The 16,455-nt window shown below is 38.7% G+C and overlaps 2 protein-coding genes across 7 annotated transcripts in view; both read right to left on the reverse strand.

Moving 5' to 3' along the window:
* Positions 1 to 1,072: 1,072 nt before the first annotated feature.
* Positions 1,073 to 13,941, reverse strand: ncapg2 (non-SMC condensin II complex, subunit G2). 3 transcript variants are annotated; one of them, XM_034861987.1, is made up of 27 exons: positions 13,802 to 13,941; positions 13,443 to 13,571; positions 12,698 to 12,877; positions 12,070 to 12,184; positions 11,816 to 11,973; positions 11,132 to 11,266; positions 10,921 to 11,015; positions 10,687 to 10,843; positions 10,498 to 10,590; positions 10,286 to 10,411; positions 9,879 to 10,058; positions 9,085 to 9,237; positions 8,025 to 8,247; positions 7,821 to 7,918; positions 7,388 to 7,555; positions 6,844 to 6,914; positions 6,610 to 6,763; positions 6,324 to 6,497; positions 6,074 to 6,190; positions 5,290 to 5,436; positions 4,017 to 4,116; positions 3,549 to 3,757; positions 2,735 to 2,869; positions 2,490 to 2,593; positions 1,553 to 1,653; positions 1,331 to 1,427; positions 1,073 to 1,217 (listed from the first exon to the last, which is right to left on the reverse strand). In XM_034861987.1, exons 2-27 carry the CDS (start codon positions 13,518 to 13,520, stop codon positions 1,166 to 1,168), a joined length of 3,420 nt encoding a protein of 1,139 aa, XP_034717878.1. In that variant the 5' UTR covers positions 13,521 to 13,571; positions 13,802 to 13,941; the 3' UTR covers positions 1,073 to 1,165. The 3 variants fall into 3 exon arrangements, with proteins under 3 accessions (XP_034717878.1, XP_034717879.1, XP_034717877.1); XM_034861988.1 differs by having other exon boundaries at positions 6,324 to 6,491; positions 7,388 to 7,558; XM_034861986.1 differs by having other exon boundaries at positions 7,388 to 7,558.
* A 413-nt stretch (positions 13,942 to 14,354) lies between these two features.
* Positions 14,355 to 16,455, reverse strand: part of esyt2b (extended synaptotagmin-like protein 2b) — a 30,527-nt gene continuing 28,426 nt past the window's right edge. For all 4 annotated transcript variants that reach the window (XM_034862239.1, XM_034862240.1, XM_034862242.1 and 1 more), the window contains 4 exons: positions 16,058 to 16,189; positions 15,625 to 15,730; positions 15,465 to 15,514; positions 14,355 to 15,352 (listed from right to left, as the gene is read on the reverse strand). In XM_034862239.1, the coding sequence (XP_034718130.1) occupies positions 15,280 to 15,352; positions 15,465 to 15,514; positions 15,625 to 15,730; positions 16,058 to 16,189 (361 nt within the window). In that variant the 3' untranslated portion in view covers positions 14,355 to 15,279. The remainder of the gene's footprint in view (positions 15,353 to 15,464; positions 15,515 to 15,624; positions 15,731 to 16,057; positions 16,190 to 16,455) is intronic.

The raw sequence follows: 16,455 nt of genomic DNA on the forward strand, positions 1-16,455 counted from the left end.
GCAAGTGCCATTATAGGAAAGCTATAAAAATGCATCAAATGTACACAAAGATGGATTTTATTAAGAAAGTTTTGGTTTATTTACACATCTTATCAAGAGAACATTTTGACAAAATAAAAAAGAGAACACATAGCTCTATCTGTGATACTATAAGATTTAGATTAGATATCTGTATGTAAAATCTTCATCTGGAGGTAATTGGTAACAATAGCAACATATTGGAGTAAAAGTACAATATTTGCCTCTGAAAAGTAATCAAGTAAGTTCTTTAGCACAGTACTTGCGTAAGTGTACTTAGATACTTTCTACAATGTACAGATTACACAATTAAGTGTAGTAAAAACCACCTCTTAAAAGGACACTAGCAATTAATCCAAAATATATGATTCAAAGAGGAATGAACAATCAAAATGCAATTGATGTGCTCCAGAATAATGAAAGTTTAACTTGCAGTTCTTTTAAAAAGCTTTGAATTTGTGTCCCTGGGGAGCACAATCACAAGTACTGACTAAAGCAAAACAGTATGCAAATTCTTGAAATGAATGCCTTTCCCTTTGGAAATTAAAGAGCGCAAAGAGGATGTTTTATTGCTTGTTAGAACAGTTATTACTTACCAAACCGCTGAAGTGTCAAAAAGGAAAAACCATTAAATTTAAGTTGATTGATAAGTTTGTTTTATTTATTAAAAGCATGGTACATCTGGCGTACTGACAGACCAACACAAATAGCAAACAAATATATGTATTTCATTTAAAAAAAAAGTGGAGAGCAGAGCTGCGAAAAGTAAACTTTAAAGAAGAATACCGCTCAGTCTATGGAGCCATATTTCTGCAGTGGTGATGTTAATGATAACAATTTACCAATACACAAAGCCTTGAGCTACGTGTGCCATCATGAAGAAATAAATAAAAGAGTGGAGCCAATCTGGAAAAACATCAGAGGGGCATTTGTTCTCAGCTTTAGATTTCAATTCAAACCATTTTTTTATTTTATTTTTTTTTATTATTTTTTTTTTTAACCGGTCAGTGAAGTCAAAATGTGTCATGTCATTTTTGTCTTCCAGCATCAGAAAGTCTGTCATACTTCCAGCAAAGTTGGTATTATACTGCTCTCCTTAGCTTCATAAAATACAAATGTTGAGTTATTACATATCAAACAGATCAATTTATGAATCCAGAACTTCATTCAAAGTCTTCAATGAAGATTCATAAATAACCCTGTGGCAGGAAAGGATTACACGTTAGTCATTACAGCTCATGTACCAAAATCAATGAATGTATCTATGCACAGTCCCTCTAAAGAAAACCTCATCTTATTTCCTTCCACTTACCCCTGGATGTCTCTGGTGTCAGATGCGACTGCATGCTTGTAAAGCTGCTGCTGAACACACATGGCTGCACTCTTCAAACTGGCTTTAGACTGCCCTGCTAAAAGTGTGACATACGAAACACTGTAAAGTATCTTTACAGGCAGAAAGAAAAATATAAAAATTGCTTTTTTAATGACCAGAAACACTTAAATTGTTAACTAAATTCTGATCATTTAAACTCACTGTGTCTGATGACCGCTAAGACGTGCAGAACAGAAGCTAGTTCACTCAGACTGCTGATGGCCTCAGAGTCGAAAGAGGAGCATACTTCTGTCAAAAAGGCCCTGTAACAAACATTTAAAGGGTAACTACCACTTTTTTTGTAAACCTGGGCCCTATTTTCCTATTTTTTTTGTGTTTATTTGACAGATGGTTAAATGATGATTTTTGATTAAACAAAAAAGGTCTCAAAGGTCTATCCCAGGAGGGATCCTTTCCATAATGTTGTCAGACACTTAAAATATTAATCTCAGCCTGTCTGTGGCAAAACAAGATCTTGTATGAAGGGAAATGCAAGCTGGGTAATTGCCCTATTAATTTAAGTTGTACATGTATGACACAAAGGAAAGGGAAAAATTAAATGAGCACTTTAAACTAAAAAGAAAATAAAGATTCACTTCTCTAATGGCGCTTACCCACTGCTAGTACCAGTTCTACTCGACAGCGGTGCCCCGTTCTCCTTTTTTCATGGCAGATTTAGTTCGGCCTAATGCGTGAGGCGAGCGTGACTGGTTGTCATAGCAATGCTGCAAGAAACTGCCGTGACCTAACGCAACACACACACACAGAACTACGAAGGTGTGTTTTTGACTCTCGTCTGTGACTAGTGACGATTCTCTCAACAGCTTTTTACCTTTTGGTATCATCTCAGCTCGCTAGGAACCTCAACAAAGGTAGTATTAAAAAAAAAAGTACCTGTTGGCAGGTATCAGACTTTTTTTTTTCATAATGGAAAACCAAAAAAAGGTGAGTGGAGTCGAGACGAGATAAGACATTTCCGAGTAGGTACCATGTAATGGAAAAACGCCATGAGAGAACAGAAAAGATGACAGACTAAGGTGAGGGCATGTTCAGTTGTCCCTGGTGTGTAAGTAAGAGAAAGTGGACGTAGGATATTTACTTGGTAAGAGAAGGTAATTTGAGGATGACAGACAGAAGGATGCTGGACAGAGGAGGCATGTCCTCCACTGACTCTGGGGTGATCACCTCTTCAGGATGGGTGATCTTTAAAAATAAGAGCACAGCAGCATTCATCATTTCACTTAATTGAATTGCTCAAGATCATAATCCGTCAAGTCGCTTATGTACGCCCAGGACGTGCGGGATATTGGTAAAAGACAAATGCTCTGGCAGGCACTCTCATACCTTCTGAAGCAAATGTCTCTTCTCCACGATGATGACAGCAAAAAGAGTGGAGAAGACCCCTCTGAGAGGTGCTTTGTCCCAGGTCACTGCCACTTGGAGGAAGTCTGTCAGGCCTGGGATGGCTGACTGACACAGCTAAGTCAGGACGCATAGATAGGGATATTCTTTAGAGATCGCCTTTAGTTATGGAGGAAGGTATCAATAGATATCAATATCCTGGTGCTGGGATATTGAAACCAACTAAATACCACTGCACGGTTGACAGACGGTCGTAAAGGGTTGTTATAGATGCAATTACAAGAATAAACTTTATAAAGGCTTTTTAAGACCATTATGAATGAAATTTAAGACCTTTATCATGAAATCAAAAACAAAGTCAAAGTCTGGAAACATTGTCTGAAACAATACCCCGAAATAACCTCATTGGCATTATAGGGCTGGTGTCTAGATTGGCTGCAATATAAGGTGCATGTTGGTCAAATTTGTAATCATAATACAGCGAAATATAGTGTATGTTGGTGACTAGCAAAAGAAAGAAATACAACACTACAGAATAAAAAGAAAAACAGTCTTAAGCGCTGCAGCAACATTTAAATGACCATTAGAGATGGCGTTAAGACCCGTTTATAATTATTTAAGACCCAGAACACAATACTTTCAATTTAAGACTTTTTGGAGGCCTCAAATTTTGATTTTGAAATTTCAGACTTTTTTAAGACCCTTTTAGAAACCCTGAGTTTATGTAGAACAAATGTAGTAATACACCAGATATAAGAATTAAATAAACACACTGGGAGTTGAAATGTCCACATACCTGTTTTCCCTCCTCTGGTTCCTTCCTAAGACGGCGAGCCAAGAGCTCTATAATCTTCTGAAAGAGGTTGCCCACCACACCCAGAATGACAGTGGTTGCATCATCCTCATTTTCCTGAGCGGGGTTGTTATCGTTATCCTCAGGTCCATAGCTGTCTGTCACCTCCTTTAGAATCGGGAGCACCGCAGGAATACACATGTAGCCTGCCTCTGGAAATGCAAAGGAAAATACATTAATGTCTGTAAAAATGACAACTCAGGTAACAAAACATGATGCAACAGGACTGTTTTAGGTATATAAAATATAGCTTCTGTTACTACAGAGTGTGGTCTAGACCTAATCTATCTATAAAAGGTCTTGAGATAACTCATTTTTTTATGATTTAATACTATTAATAAAATTTATAATTTCAGTGTATCAGTGCTCTTGCGGTATGGTTCACTTAAACAAGGAATTTGAAACACTCACCGGAGAGGAGGATGAGCGAGCACAAGTGGAGGATTTGACCCTTGAACGTCTCATCGCCCAAACCCACAAGTAATACGTCTCGGCACACCATCAGGAAACTCTGGTAAAATGCATCATTGTCACAATGGAGAAAAATGGTTCACACTCCAGAAAAAGACAACTTTTTAAATCAAAAACAAATAGAGACAACAGAGTCTTAGGAGAGCTAAATTTCAGTATAATGTTCATTTCTACCCCTAGCTGGTAGGCTAAAGAAACTGCCAACGATCCCCTGCCACTAAATTAATAAGAAGGGAACTCAATGGGGTTATTTTCAATATCTGGTCGCAGCAGTTATGTGGTGACAGGCTGGAGAATGATGGCACAAATAAAGAAAATAAGCTCATTTCAGAAATAACGAGCAGGAGGAGGCATGTACATGAGTGTGAATAGACGGGAACAGAACAATCTGTGAGGAGTCTAACTTTACTGAGCAGAACTGAAAGTCCTGGCAGCAGGAGGCAAAAAGGCTCCACAAAACCTAATGTTCTGGATAACAACATAACGGTGTGTTCTAATCTACAACCTTGGTACAGGATATGTATCAAAGAGAAAATGAGTGAGACAAAAATCTAAACTGGCAATTTATGAACAAGGAGATATTATCTAATTTGCAACAAGTCTGCATTTCTGCAGAGAAACCATCTTGCATGCACTGACTTTACAATTCTCATCAATGCAATGTATATATTTTTAGGAGCTACAGATGACACTTGCAACCTTCGATCCTTATCATTCAATCAAGACCTCACCTCCTAGTAGCTGGTAGGTATCATAAAACATAATAAAATTATTTAGGACACTGGCTAAGTGTTGGTCTAAATACATAATTACCAGGTAATAATTTACCTCATCACAAAAAAATTTCATGTGCAGCTGCTAAGGTAATATTCTGTAATGAAAATGTACCCACCTTGTGTGCCTAAGTTGCACATTTGCGCTGCAGTGGAGAAGAGTGTCCCATCTCCCTTAATGGAGACCAACCACATTTTCCATATTTGCACAATTTAAATTCTGGTGCTTACTGCAGCCCTGCATATTCAACAAGTAATTTTAGCTTTACTAATTATAGTCAGGCAAGGCTCAGTAGACACTTAGAATAGGCCCAACACATATTTGTTTGGGCTCAATTACTCCTTAGTGCACATATTCCAGTCTAAAGTCCTCTACTGAAACCATGTAAGTTGGCTTTTGGAGGCTATAGGTTTACATAATGAGTAATGGTAGAGCTCACCTCAGTTATCTGTGCAGCCAGTGGTAGTGACTTCTCCGACTCATCATCACCATTGTTGGTACGTTTAGCCAGGAAGGGCAACACCCTCTCAGCTAGCCACGCTGCCACATGCTCCAGAGAGAGCATGTACTCTCGACCCTCGGAGGACTAGGAAATAAAAAACAATGGTTTTATTTTCTTACCTTTAACTTGTTTTTGTAGTTTATAAAGGAATACAATTTCTTTCTGGACACAGATAGACAAAGTATACTACTTAGGCTTGTGACCAGAACGTAACTGGCTTACAAAACTAATTAATCTGGAAACTTGTGGACAAGACAAATGATTAGCTCTCTTCCCTGCCTCAACACCTACTGTAGGGCAACAGCACACTTATTGTTTTTAATTACTGATTATGCTATAAATCATTTGGTCTGTGACATGTCACAAAACCTTGAGGGCCCAAAATGATGCCTTCAAATGTCTTGTTTTGTCTGTCCAAAAGTCTGAAAATGAAAAAAAGGAATTCAGTTTAATATTATATTTAAAGAGAAGCAACATATCCTGACATTTGACAGACTGGAACATTATTTATAAAAATAAAAAAAATGTTTTTTTATCAGATCCAACCTATTGCCAAGCTTCTAGTGGAGTGCTCATTTACAGAGAAAGTAACTGCACTAAACATCCTGTAGCTGTATGAATGTCTAACAAAGCGTCGCTGGAGCAAGCAAGTATGGCCACTGACTGGATAAATAAAGTGAAAAATGGTGGAGAAGTAAAGTTTGTAAAATAAGAAACTCACATTATGTTGCAGATGTGCACCGAGACGGCCGTGGTACGTGAAGACTTTCAGCGCAGTCTCCATACTGGGACTTTTAGGGTCTTCTGTCTGGGAGCTGAGGTGAGTGTACAGGACCAACTGTTGCGACAAATAACACTGATTCAAATGTCAGTGGAAACTGCTTCTACTAGAGGAAATATTGAAATACATTAATCTACTCTTTGAATAAATGCTGATGATAAATGTATTCAATGAAAGGTAGCCAACATACCCTCCAGTTTCCCAGAACTGTATGGAGCTGCTTCAGAGGTTTCTGACCAAGAGCTAGGACTTTCTCCCTTGTTGAAGTGTTGCTGAATAGGTACTCAAGGTAAGCCAGTGCCAGGTCTGGTTTGGCCTCCACAGTCTCCTGGATACGCACTTTTCGATTGGTGTTTGCCTTGTCCTGAAGTTGAAAGAAGTTACAAAGATTAACAAGGGATGTGTTTGGATTAAACCTTACTTTCAGAAAGATCTGAAGAACCTAACAATGCAATCATTTCAGCCCTATGACTGACTCCTTGCTTGGGCAGAGCCTCAGTTAACCAGTCAGTGATGAGTTCGAGGATGTCAGCAGCCTGGCCCCAGCAGCACATGCAGTCTAACAGCTGGCTGTACTGTGTTGGCACAGCTCCTGAGTCCATCCTCCTCAGTCTGGACAGGATGCCACAGCTGGAAATGACAGAGCGGGATCAGAGACAGGTTAGACAGTTAAACAGAAGAGTAGAATGGGAGAGCATTCTATTGCTTACCTGAATGTTGGAACTGCAGCTGGGGGCATAAATGAGGCGAGTTGTATGAGAGGAACGGTACACCGCTCATCCTGGGAAAAAAAACAATCAAACAAGCTTCACAGTAATATTTGTTCATCAACGGAAAACAGAGTAAAGATACAGTGTGCAGGAATTTTCATCGCTAGGTTTGTCTAGGTTATCAAAACAAAATGTTGACATTAAGTTTTTGTCAAAGGTGCTGTAGGTAGGATTGCAAAGATTCCAAACGGTCTCCTAAGCCCCTCCCCCCACCAGGGAGAATGAATGTGTGTGCCCAAGCAGTGATTGACATGCAGCTAGACACACACCCCCTGGCCCTGATTGGAGGATCTGAACAGGGAGCGATGGGTTTTTAGATATCATACTACAGGCTGTAGGCATCATGTCATCATGATGTTGGTGTCTTTTCCTCAGATGTTCTAGTGTTGCTGCATGTCTCAGAGACACCCCTGCAGCTCAATTTCCACACACTGCACGAGGTCTGGTGGAAGAAGGGGCTGAAGGAGAAAGAAGGTTGAAGTACCTCAAAGGCCTGGAAATACTTGGCCATGACGTTTCCAAACTTGGCAAAAGTGTACTTCTGGGCCTCTTCATTTTGTTTCAGGGCCTTCTCGACACTTCTCCACAGGATGGCCACAACCTCCAGCAGACTAGACACAACGGCCAAGTCTTTCCCAAACAGAGGTTCAGCCTGCTAAGATCAAACTCCAATTTGAATCTCCATAACTTCAGACACTTAGCATTCACAATTTGAACTCATGTATCCATACTTTCCAATTATATCTGATCAAGGTTTGGACACAAAAAAGGTTTAGATTGAAAAATAATCTAACAACTACACCCTCAAGAATTCCAAAACTAGTATATATATTGTGACAGGCATTTTTTTATCAATATATTCGACATTTTAAAAGGATCAACATATTTCTCAAAGTTTACTGTACTGTTTAGCTTACTGTACTGTTCTCCTTGTTGCTGTCATTAATCTGGGACAGGTCAGTATCAGTCTGGATACAGCTGTTCAGAACACGGCGAATGGCCAACATCAGCTTTACTGGAAGAGAAGCCAAAACAATGGATGACCCTACTACAAATGCACCATGCTAAATCATTTCATTTTTGGCTAGTGTTTAACTGTGCCACATACACACAGCACTTACTTATGTTAGTGGGGGCTGTGTGTTTGTGGGCATGCTGGTAGAACTTCCTGGCAGCCATGGGGTTCATCTGGATGAGGGTGATGCACCGACAGCACCACTCCCTTTCAGAATCATTGACTGGGAAGAAGGACTTGAAGAGCAGATCGACAATGCGCTTGGAAACCGGATGAGAATCGATAGCCAGACGGGCCAGCAGGTGGTCCATGTTGCACACGTCCCAAAACTGGAGAGCGGCACACCATGAGAAAACACAGCCTACTCCTGGAATTAACTTACATCTTTTAAGTGGATTTTGTCTCAATGCAATTTGACTGAATAACATCTGGATTTGTAGTAAGTACTTAGTTATATCTTCAGTACCAGAGGTTTATGACTGAAGCTGCTTGCCAACTATGAGATTTGTTTGTCCTTGGATTTGGACATGGAAGTTTATTTTACAACAACTCTTGTGTATTTTAGAGAAAGATTGTAAATTTTGAGTTGCAACAAACTATTTTCACTATCTCAAATAACAGGTTTCCCTTCATTGTTTGTGGGGAATCTATCCTTTCCAGTATTTTAATTGTAAATGTCATTCATAAGTAGATATCCTGACTTTTCATTTTTTAGCCTAATAACATGCTAATATTTTCTGCAATATATTGTTATTGTTTAATTTAAATGATATTTATCATTACCTGTGGATACTGTTTTAGTTATATTCATTTTTGCCTTGATCCTTTAATCTTTGTGGTACCTTTGTATTTCTGATTTAAAAGGGTCCACTGAAATTTAACAAGCTTGTTTGGTCATCAAAATATTTGAATGGGCTTTATTAAGGCTTAACATGGTGAGTCTGCGATTGTCCAATTGCATTGTATTTTTCTTTTCTTTTTTGTTGCTTTTTACCGTCTTTGTACAGTTCAAACGGTTTTGTTTAATTCAGAAAACTAATGAATAACTTGTATATTCAGTGTCAAGCCATGCAATTCAAAAAATTGATAACACAAGACAAAAACAGCCCTGTTAAGAGCCTGTATAACAATGTACAAATCAAAAAGAAACCCTACACATACAATACCTTGGCAGCACGCACAGCCTTGACTTTAATAAGCATGTCAAGGAAAGCTGTGCGGACTTTCTCTGAGTTGTCGTGAAGGCTGTATTTGAGAGTAGGCAGGAGCTTTTCCAATATTGGATGGCTGAGAGTGTTGTCCAAGACAATAGTCAGACACTGGAAAAAAATGTTACACAAACCACAAGTCATTAAATAGCCTGTCTACAGCCAATAAAATCAGTTGTGCTAATTCTGTCTGCAGTCACAATAGTGCTAACAATTCGGCATCCCAAAACATTTGGACAAGAATGCCTAATTATTGTAATACATTTGGAATATATCTTCACTTAATACTGACGGTAGGGCTGCACAATTAATTGCAATTTTATAAAAATCGTAATTTGGACTATTGCAATATCCAAATCAAAGGGGAGCGCAATATTTGTTAATAGCAAATTATGTGTCAAACCATTCTGAATGAAGTAGTTTAGTACTGCAGAGATGTCCCGGCCTACAAATCCCATCTCACAGACTAAAGAAAAAATCTTTATGGGGCGACCTGTAGCTCACCCAGTAGAGTGTGCGTCCCATGTAGGCGGAGTTCTTTGCAGCAGCCCAGGTTCGAATCTGACCTGTGGCCCTTTGATGTGTCCTCATATTGTGCAGCCCTAACTGACGGTTTGTTAAACATGCTCCCTGCTTAGATTCTCGATAAGATTTCATCTTAGCGATCTAACTCTTAGAGGCTCACCATGTTGACACACACACATGTATACATACATACATAGTGTATATCAGAGAGAAACAACATTTCCTACCTTGAAGACTGAGCACCGGACATCAGGGGAGCTGTTGTCCGCCGCCAGCTCTATCACCAGCTTCTTCAGGAAGTCTGTGATGATGGTACTAGGGAGGAGCTCCCAGCACTTGGCCAGGATCTTACACACTCCCAGGGTAGCATTTGAGCGTACAGTGGGATGAGGGTCATCAAGGAGGCCCTGAGGGTTACATCTCGGTGGTTGTCATTTAGGCACGGAGGTTCATATTCAAATTCAAAAGGTCCAACATTTAATTTAGATTTTATTTTGCTCCTTCTTAAGATCAGTATCTGTGTGTTGTAGCGTTACAGAACCAAAAATAAAACAACTGGGATAAAAATAAATAAAAAAGTACTAAACATAACTTCAGAAACAAAAAGTAGTTGAATGGTTTGAAAGGTTCTCACCATCACTGTGTCCAGCTGCTTTTGAATGACCTCATCTATATTCTTGTTGTTCTGCTCCGGGTCATGGACTGGGAAAGCCTCAGTGAAAAGTAAAGTGGCATTTGCACGCACCTCAAAGTTTGGAGCCTGAAGAAATCAAACAGAAACCCATTACACTACAATAAAATGCAGAAAAAACAAGTATGAATGCAGATGGAAATCTGTATATGTACACTTAAAGCTTTCCAGAGAATGGGCTTGTAGAGATTACAGAGCATCTTGTCCACCCTGCTACAGCCTTTCCTTGAGTGGAAATAGCTTACAATCTGCATGTGAAAAAAGGGAGATCAGAGAAAAAAAAACACAGTATAATGTGCATATCATGACTGGAATTGTTCTGTAAAAACAGGTAATAAGTCTACCTGTCGGACTTTGGCATGGACAGGAGATGTTCTATGAAGGAAGATCGCATTCTGCATGAAATCCTGAATGCATGAGTTCTCAATATTCTCCAGAAAGTCCCCACTGGCCTTATTCCAGGCTCTGAAGTAGATCTCCGTAATATGAGTGGTCATGGTCCTGCACAAAATAATTTAGTAGTAAATAACTTGAAGATAAAATTCACTACTTTAAACAACATAAAGTAAGCGTCTTACTTGCTATAAAACTGCAGCTGGTTTTTAATGGTGCCATGAATAACCCAAATGAAGTTGACATTCCAGCTGAAAAGAAACACCAGGAATCGCTTGCCCTGCAATAATATACACATCATCAGGCTGACAGCTCAAAGAAAAAAACACAACAAAGAGAAACATAACAAAGACAGTGACTCTAACACACACAGCAGAAAAATATTACTCTACTCACATCATCGTTTCTAATGTAAATAGAACGGTGAAAGCACTGAATCAACAGGTCGATTATCTGCTTGTTGTCTTCTGATGTGTAGTCCAGACTCCAAAGCACATCATGTAGATTCCAGACTCTTTGGATTGCAACACCCTGACAAAACAGAGCAAGTTAGGGCTGGGTATCTTTTAAAAATGTCTGATACCGGTATCTATCGATTAAGCCTTTCCTTCACCATAAAATAACTCATCTTAAGCTATTAAGTTTACAAAAGAGACTTGCAGTCACTTAGTCCTGGTATCCGGTCACCCTCAAGCTCGTTAGGGCTTCCTGTTTCCGCTTTGTCGTGTGCCGTTGAAAAAAATTAAAGTGGTGTGTGACCTCCTGACGCGCCAGCAAGATCTGTGTCATTTTGACATCACATTGTTGCACGCCACGTCGGCTAGTATACCGCACGTTTAACTGCCAAGGTGATGAAATTGGGTATTGAATGACAAATAACTTTTTAATACTCAATACTTTAGAGGCAATTTTGTCAGTGTCTTAGGTATTGAATTTGGTACCCATGCTCTAATTAAAGTTATGTAAAATAATGCATCAACACTACTAGAACTGAAAATAAATCTTAGTGATGATAATCTTAAGGCCACAGCAAAAGACCTAATATTGATTGTTTGGACATAACTGAGGTCCAATACTGACTGGTTTCTTCAAAATGAAGCTCTTCTGCAGAGAGATGAAGAAAGCCGTGCGACCAAATTGTTCTTTCTCCTTCAGCCCCTTCTTCCACCAGGCCTCGCACAGTGTGTGGATATGGAGCTGCAGAGGTGCCTCTGAGACAGGCAGCAACACTAGAACATCTGAGGGAAAGACAAAAACATGAAGTGAAAATAACTACAGTATCTACTTGAAGACACCGATTTAGCAGAGAGAAAATATTAGCAAAGGACACTGACCGTGAAGCCTGCGGGTTATTTCTAGAAGGGCACTGTAGGTGTCACCGTCTTGTAGGACCTTTAAGGACACGGAAGCCACTAGTGTCACACCATCCACAACAGCCATGACATGTTTCTGAAGGAATAGTAAAGAAAAGTAGATGTTAACAAAAATTATCAAAATTTTGTTTTGATCCACAAACCTATCGCTGAAAACTCCTGCACACTGCCTAACTTGCAAAAATGTATCAAGTTTAATAGTAGGCATTGTTTTGGTACTAGAGCATCTTTAAGCAAATGTTGTTACATCCTGAGGTGTTTTAATGCACCAATCAACAACTTCCCCATGAGTTAGGCGTAAGTGCATAACATTCATTCACATTTCCATTATTAAGTTCAATCTTCCTCTATAGTAACCAGATGTCCTCTCAGCACGTAACACCATTTGCCTGAAGATGGTCTAGTACCAAAACGTTGCCCTTGTTACTTTTGACCTGCTTGTCCCACTCCGATGCACCCGTCTCACGTTGTAGATGAGTGCAAAGTATGTTTCTGTACTGATAGACAAATCTAAACAGCAACAGCTTATCAAATTGTAATGCCATCAAAGTTTATGTCACAATTGTTATAAGCTGACTAGTAAACTCACAGGGTCTGCAGCCGACTCCACTTCCATGCCCTCATCCCTGCCCTGCACCCAACGCTCCGGAGGCACCTCCTGCAGGACATCCTGAAGGAGTGAGGCGAGTTTTCCCCAAAGAGTCTGCCTCTGGTCTCTGGGCATCTCCTGCACTACCTCCTCCACATCGAAAGGCTCGGTTTTGTTCTTCTGCTCAGCAACAAAGACATACAGTACATGACAGACACAAACACAGCTACAAAAACACTTGATGTGACTACAAAAGGACTTTTCATTCCCAGTAGTAGAGGACTTATACATCCAAAATAATCCAGTTCAACTTTTTGATTGTTAGCTTTGATGGATAGCTTTTCTGTGCTATGAGAGTCAGTAAATAATACTTAACTTTGGGATATAGTCACACGTGTCCTATTTAGACTGTTAATCTACAATTTAAAGCTAAATCAAACAGTGAAGTGTCATTTTTTTCACACTATATAGCTGCATTTAGTTGCCAGTTGTAGAACATGCTAAAACTGATCCAGTCTTACTTGATGGTCAATTTTGAGGCTGCTCTCTTTGTGGTGCTCTTGCATAGTACTATAGCTAAGTTTGATAATATTTATTTTACTTCTCGTGTATTAGCGAACACAACAGTTTTACACACAAGAGTAAGTAATAACGTTATACTAACCTGAGACACATCCAGGAGATCTGGTGGCTCTAGAATAAATGCTTCCTGGTTTCATATAGCAGTTACAATAACGTTACTCACATGAAGCTGGATAAAGCGAAGGAAGTCTTCCACATTTTCATGACAGGCAGCCTCTAAAAACGCCTCTCGCTTGGACATGTTATCGGTTCTCCAGGCAATGGTAAGGGACCTGAAGATTTCCCAGGCTAACTGCCATAAAAAAAAACCACAAAGGTAACGAGAATACCTAACGTAGCTATTAACTCACATAACGATAGCGTCAACTTTAACAAGATTAAAACAAATATGGCAGCCCGTTTCTCAAACGCGTTAAAAGTGTTATTTACGAACGTTAGTACCACTGTGTCCGTTGGTACTTATACAATTGTGAGTTACAATCAGCAAAGTATACATTATGAAACAATGGCTTCGTGACTTACCTTTTTATTTTATAATGTTGTTAGACGACAACCGTTGGATGACAGTCTCCTAATATCAACTGCAAACCCGCGCAAATTTGGATGAAATTGCGTCATGACGTTGTACGTCCACTTAGATGCTGACGTTGTTGTTGTCGTTTGCTTTCACTGCCACTAGATGGCGACAAGTCAACACAGAAGATCTGAGCTCCATGATTGCTTTATGCGCTTGGAATGTACGGGGCTCCCTGCACATATCGCACAGCTTGGGAAGTCTTTGGCTGCACCATGGAGTTACGTACGCCATTTTTTTTGTTCTATAGGAAATCTCTCTTATCGATTACACCCAAACCCTCAGGGGAAATTATGATGCAATGCAGGTCTAATTGAATTTTTTGCTCAGGGGCACATCAGTACCAACCCACTCATAAATAACTTTTAACTGTAAATAGTATTTCAACACTGTGATAGTGAAAGATCTGATCACTTTTTGCATCCTCATAACATATCATATTCAAAGTGATAATAATTCATATTCTTTGTAGCTGAAGATAAATAAAATAAGCAAGAAAAACAATGTTCACAAGAGAAACCATTTATTCTTCAAAACCCATGAGGCATCATATCATTCAAAATAATAGCATTAGGAAGGCAAAAATTACATAGCAGTTTTTTTTTAAGGCACGGGATAGAGAACAAGAAAGTATTAAAAAACTTCAACAGTTATGACTGTGTGGCAAAAACATGTACATGCCTTATGACATAGCTGTGTCATCTTAACAATAAGTTATGGCAGCCCTGCTTATAAAATGCAATAGCTATGATCTCTGCTCATAATATTCCGTTTGTTCAACAAATCAATCAATCAAAACTTATTCAAGTATCCTTCACATTAAACAGCACTTGTTCATAGCCCTAAAATGCTCCCTGGTATTCAGTAACATCCAATATTTCACAGTCCTTTTAAAATATACAGAGCAATCATTTTATTCGCTGCATATGTGCATTCCATGTTTTCAATCAAGCATAAAGAAAGATAACAGGTAAACAATCAAATAACACGGCATGACAAATAAATATCAAAGTCAAGACTGCTACGTAAGCCAACTTTTGTGATTCTATCTGTTTCTTAGGTAAGATTTCTCTCAGGAGACAAACCCGAATTTGTCACATTTGAACAAATCGACAGAAAGCAATAACATTTTGGACACATTTCAAAATAATTTCTTTTAAGGAAATATAATGCCATGAAAACCCCTGCAAATTATTATATATTAGTAATTTGATATTTACATAAAACACTGAAAATAGAGACAAGGCAGTTGGTGTGTTTCATTACAATATGTGACAATATCTCACATTAATGAAATGATGATAGTTGTTAAAAAAAAAGTCTTACATGCTAAAATAAGTGTTGTAAACTTAATAATAAAATTTACATGAATACAACAAAATAGTGTGCCCTTGTATAAACAAATCACTATATTACAGCGGTGGTTTCATTGTGTGAGGAGGGAGTCTTGAATACTTCTTATGCCTTGACACGACACACCATCTTCCCTCAGATCATACCTGCAAGAGAAAATAATAAGAAAATAATAAATACCAATACCTATATATATATATATATATATATATATATACATATCAATGCTGACAGGGCTAAATTAAAATACAAGCTTACCATTGTGTCCATCCTTTTGATATATCTGCCCCACTTAAATCTACCAGAAGCTGAGATTTTGAACAGGAAGCAAAACAGACATTAGGTTTTTTGAATAAATGGCGTACTACAGACTGGCTCTACCACTGGAGAATACACATAATAACCAGCCAGAAGTTACCTTTCCCAAAAGCCCTCTGTGTTTCGACAGGATGCTCCCTCCGTTCTTCACTGCTACATCCAGAGTTCTCCTGTTGAGCTCCACCATAGATACACTAAACTCAAAGCTACAATCACAAATACACACAGATTGTCTGAAACCAATGGAGTAAATCTTTGCAATGAAAATGCTACGTCTGTTACAAAATTAGAATAGTTTCTTCAATTGTTCATTTGGATCAGACTCTTAATGATTGATTTATTGTCGAACCATATTGTAATTACAGTAATATTATACTGTTACAAATACAAACATTAAGCTTGTTATTAATATTAAACCTTCAAGAACAGGGCACCGACAGCTGCAATACACATCTGATATTATATCATAAATACTTGTTAGATTACAAACATGCTAATTTTAAGCATAAGATATTAATAGTATTTATACCCACGTTTGATCATAAACAGGGTTAAGGTTTCTCTTCATTGTGGTGGTCTTTCTCCTCCCCGTCCGGCTCTTGTCAGGCAGCAAACAGAGGCGTACGAAGGGATCCGAGCTGTCTTTAGTGAAGGCTATCAAGTTACTGAGGACACACAGGACAACATTATTTTACTCACATGTCGCCAGTCACATGTTGTGCCTGTCTTTCTAAAACGTTAGTAGCTTCACAAGAAGCAAAAAGACCTGCTTACTGAAGAATTACTAATTGTAATAAATGATGGAAACTTGGGCCAAAAAAAAAAGAAAAAAGAAAAATGAGTTGGAAAGAGTCTATGAATATGAGACCACCTTTTAACTAAAAGTCTCCCATTTATCTATCACAAAACTAATTTAAATGCAGGGTACAAA

This window comes from Etheostoma cragini, chromosome 22 (genome assembly GCF_013103735.1).
Source record: "Etheostoma cragini isolate CJK2018 chromosome 22, CSU_Ecrag_1.0, whole genome shotgun sequence".
NCBI classification, from domain to species: Eukaryota; Metazoa; Chordata; class Actinopteri; order Perciformes; family Percidae; genus Etheostoma; species Etheostoma cragini.

What these genes read in the sequence shown, in the direction of transcription:
- ncapg2 (XM_034861986.1), bottom strand. Translation starts at nt 13,520, where the DNA reads ATGTCCAAGCGAGAGGCGTTTTTAGAGGCTGCCTGTCATGAAAATGTG. An exon ending in TCCGGTGCTCAGTCTTCAAG is followed by an intron (nt 9,238 to 9,878) that starts GTAGGAAATGTT and finishes ATTTTTTTCCAG; the next exon opens with TGTCTGACTATTGTCTTGGA. An exon ending in AGGCTGTGCGTGCTGCCAAG is followed by an intron (nt 8,248 to 9,084) that starts GTATTGTATGTG and finishes GCCGCTCTCCAG; the next exon opens with TTTTGGGACGTGTGCAACAT.